General features: G+C 37.0%; 1 protein-coding gene across 2 annotated transcripts in view; it reads right to left on the bottom strand.

Annotated features, from left to right (window-relative positions):
- Window positions 1-1,510, bottom strand: part of ANO6 (anoctamin 6) — a 176,852-nt gene that overhangs the window by 42,351 nt on the left and 132,991 nt on the right. For both annotated transcript variants that reach the window (XM_023535503.1, XM_023535504.1), the window contains exon 4: window positions 332-397. In XM_023535503.1, the coding sequence (XP_023391271.1) occupies window positions 332-397 (66 nt within the window). The remainder of the gene's footprint in view (window positions 1-331; window positions 398-1,510) is intronic.

The raw sequence follows: 1,510 nt of genomic DNA, 5'->3' as shown, positions 1-1,510 counted from the left end.
AACAGAAAAATGTATATATTTGCAAAAAAAAGTTAAGAAAGACTACAAAGTTATTATAGGTAATTAATAAAAAAATCTTTAAAATCTTAAAAGAAGAAAATCATTTACACATGTATTTATTACTACATTCTCTGGCTGTTGAAAAAGATCTGCTGGCTTTGATCAGAAACAGATACATTCTATAACGCAGATTTTGATTGAGTCCCCTCCCAGCCTACAACTAAGGCGTGACTGGAGTCGCATGTTTCAAATGCCATTCTGGCATTCCAAGTGACACGCAGGTTCCCAAGAGCAATGGCGAGCCAAGAGTTGGAAAGGGACAGACACTTACTGATCTTGTTGCTTCTAGCTGCAGGCCATCATGGATGAGGTTAGATTCATATGCTTGTCTTTTTCGCTGTCATGAGAAATTGGAAAATATGTTAGGCCTTTAGTTTTACCAAGGGCAGAAAGTTTTTTAAGAAAAAATAAACAACAAATAAGTTTGAATCTGATAGAGACATCTGCTGAAAATGGCACAGAAGCAGTGGAGGCGCTGTGGCTGCTGGTGACCTGTAGGTGCTGGATTCCTCAGATGGAATGCCGTGGAGTACCCTTGGATCCCCTTAGCACTTTGGAAGGCCCTTGATTGTCCCCATGGGTTTTCAGCCATTTGAGATGCATAAAAGTCCCTGATTTGGGCACAATTCCAAGGATTTTTTTTTTTTTTTTTTTGGCTTATAAGAGGTTTTGCACACAAATGGAGTTTTTTGAGTCCTATTCGCTGATGTCACTTACCAGTTATAGCCCAGATCTGACACTCTAGATTTTTAAAATTTTATTTCCATACTGGACATCCAAATGGTTCAATTTTGGACATGTGTATTTCATCTCTGCATGCCTTGACCAAGTTCAATAAAACAACATAGACAATTTTGGCAATACAATGGAATTTTTCTCTCTGCAAGACTAAAATGTTTTTGAAGCTATAAAAAAAAAAAAACACACTGAAATCTACAAAAATAGGGAACTAATTAATTGACAATATATTTGTCCATGTTACATGGCCATTTAAAGAGATACAGAAGGTAGTAGTGTATTAATTGGCATTAAAGTCTGTATCTGGCTAAGCCTTTTGCCAAAATATGTTCCAAGTTATAAGGGAAACATGTAAAGGTAGAGACTTGTTTGACCTTTTAAAAGAATGCTCCTGACGATGAAGCAGCTATAATGCTTTAAGAATAAAATGGGTGGACTTAGGAATTAAGCTCTGACATCAGATGACCTGTGTTCAAATTCTGGGGCCATTACTTATCAGCTCTTTGATCGTGGGTAAGAAACTTGAACACTCTTGCCTCATTTTCCTCATCTGTAGAATGGAGAAAAATCTCACCAGTTTCTTTTTGAGGTTCTTGTGAGGATTATATGACTTAAACCACCACATAAAGCACCTAAACTAGAATTTCTATCTCTAGTAATCACAGGAAGTGAATTGGACCAATTCTCCCACTGAAAAAGACTGAAAAGGCTG

Source organism: Pteropus vampyrus, unplaced genomic scaffold, assembly GCF_000151845.1.
Source record: "Pteropus vampyrus isolate Shadow unplaced genomic scaffold, Pvam_2.0 Scaffold140, whole genome shotgun sequence".
Classification (NCBI taxonomy): Eukaryota; Metazoa; Chordata; class Mammalia; order Chiroptera; family Pteropodidae; genus Pteropus; species Pteropus vampyrus.
The sequence above is the reverse complement of the archived record's forward strand: the minus strand, read 5'-3'. Positions and strand labels throughout refer to the sequence as shown.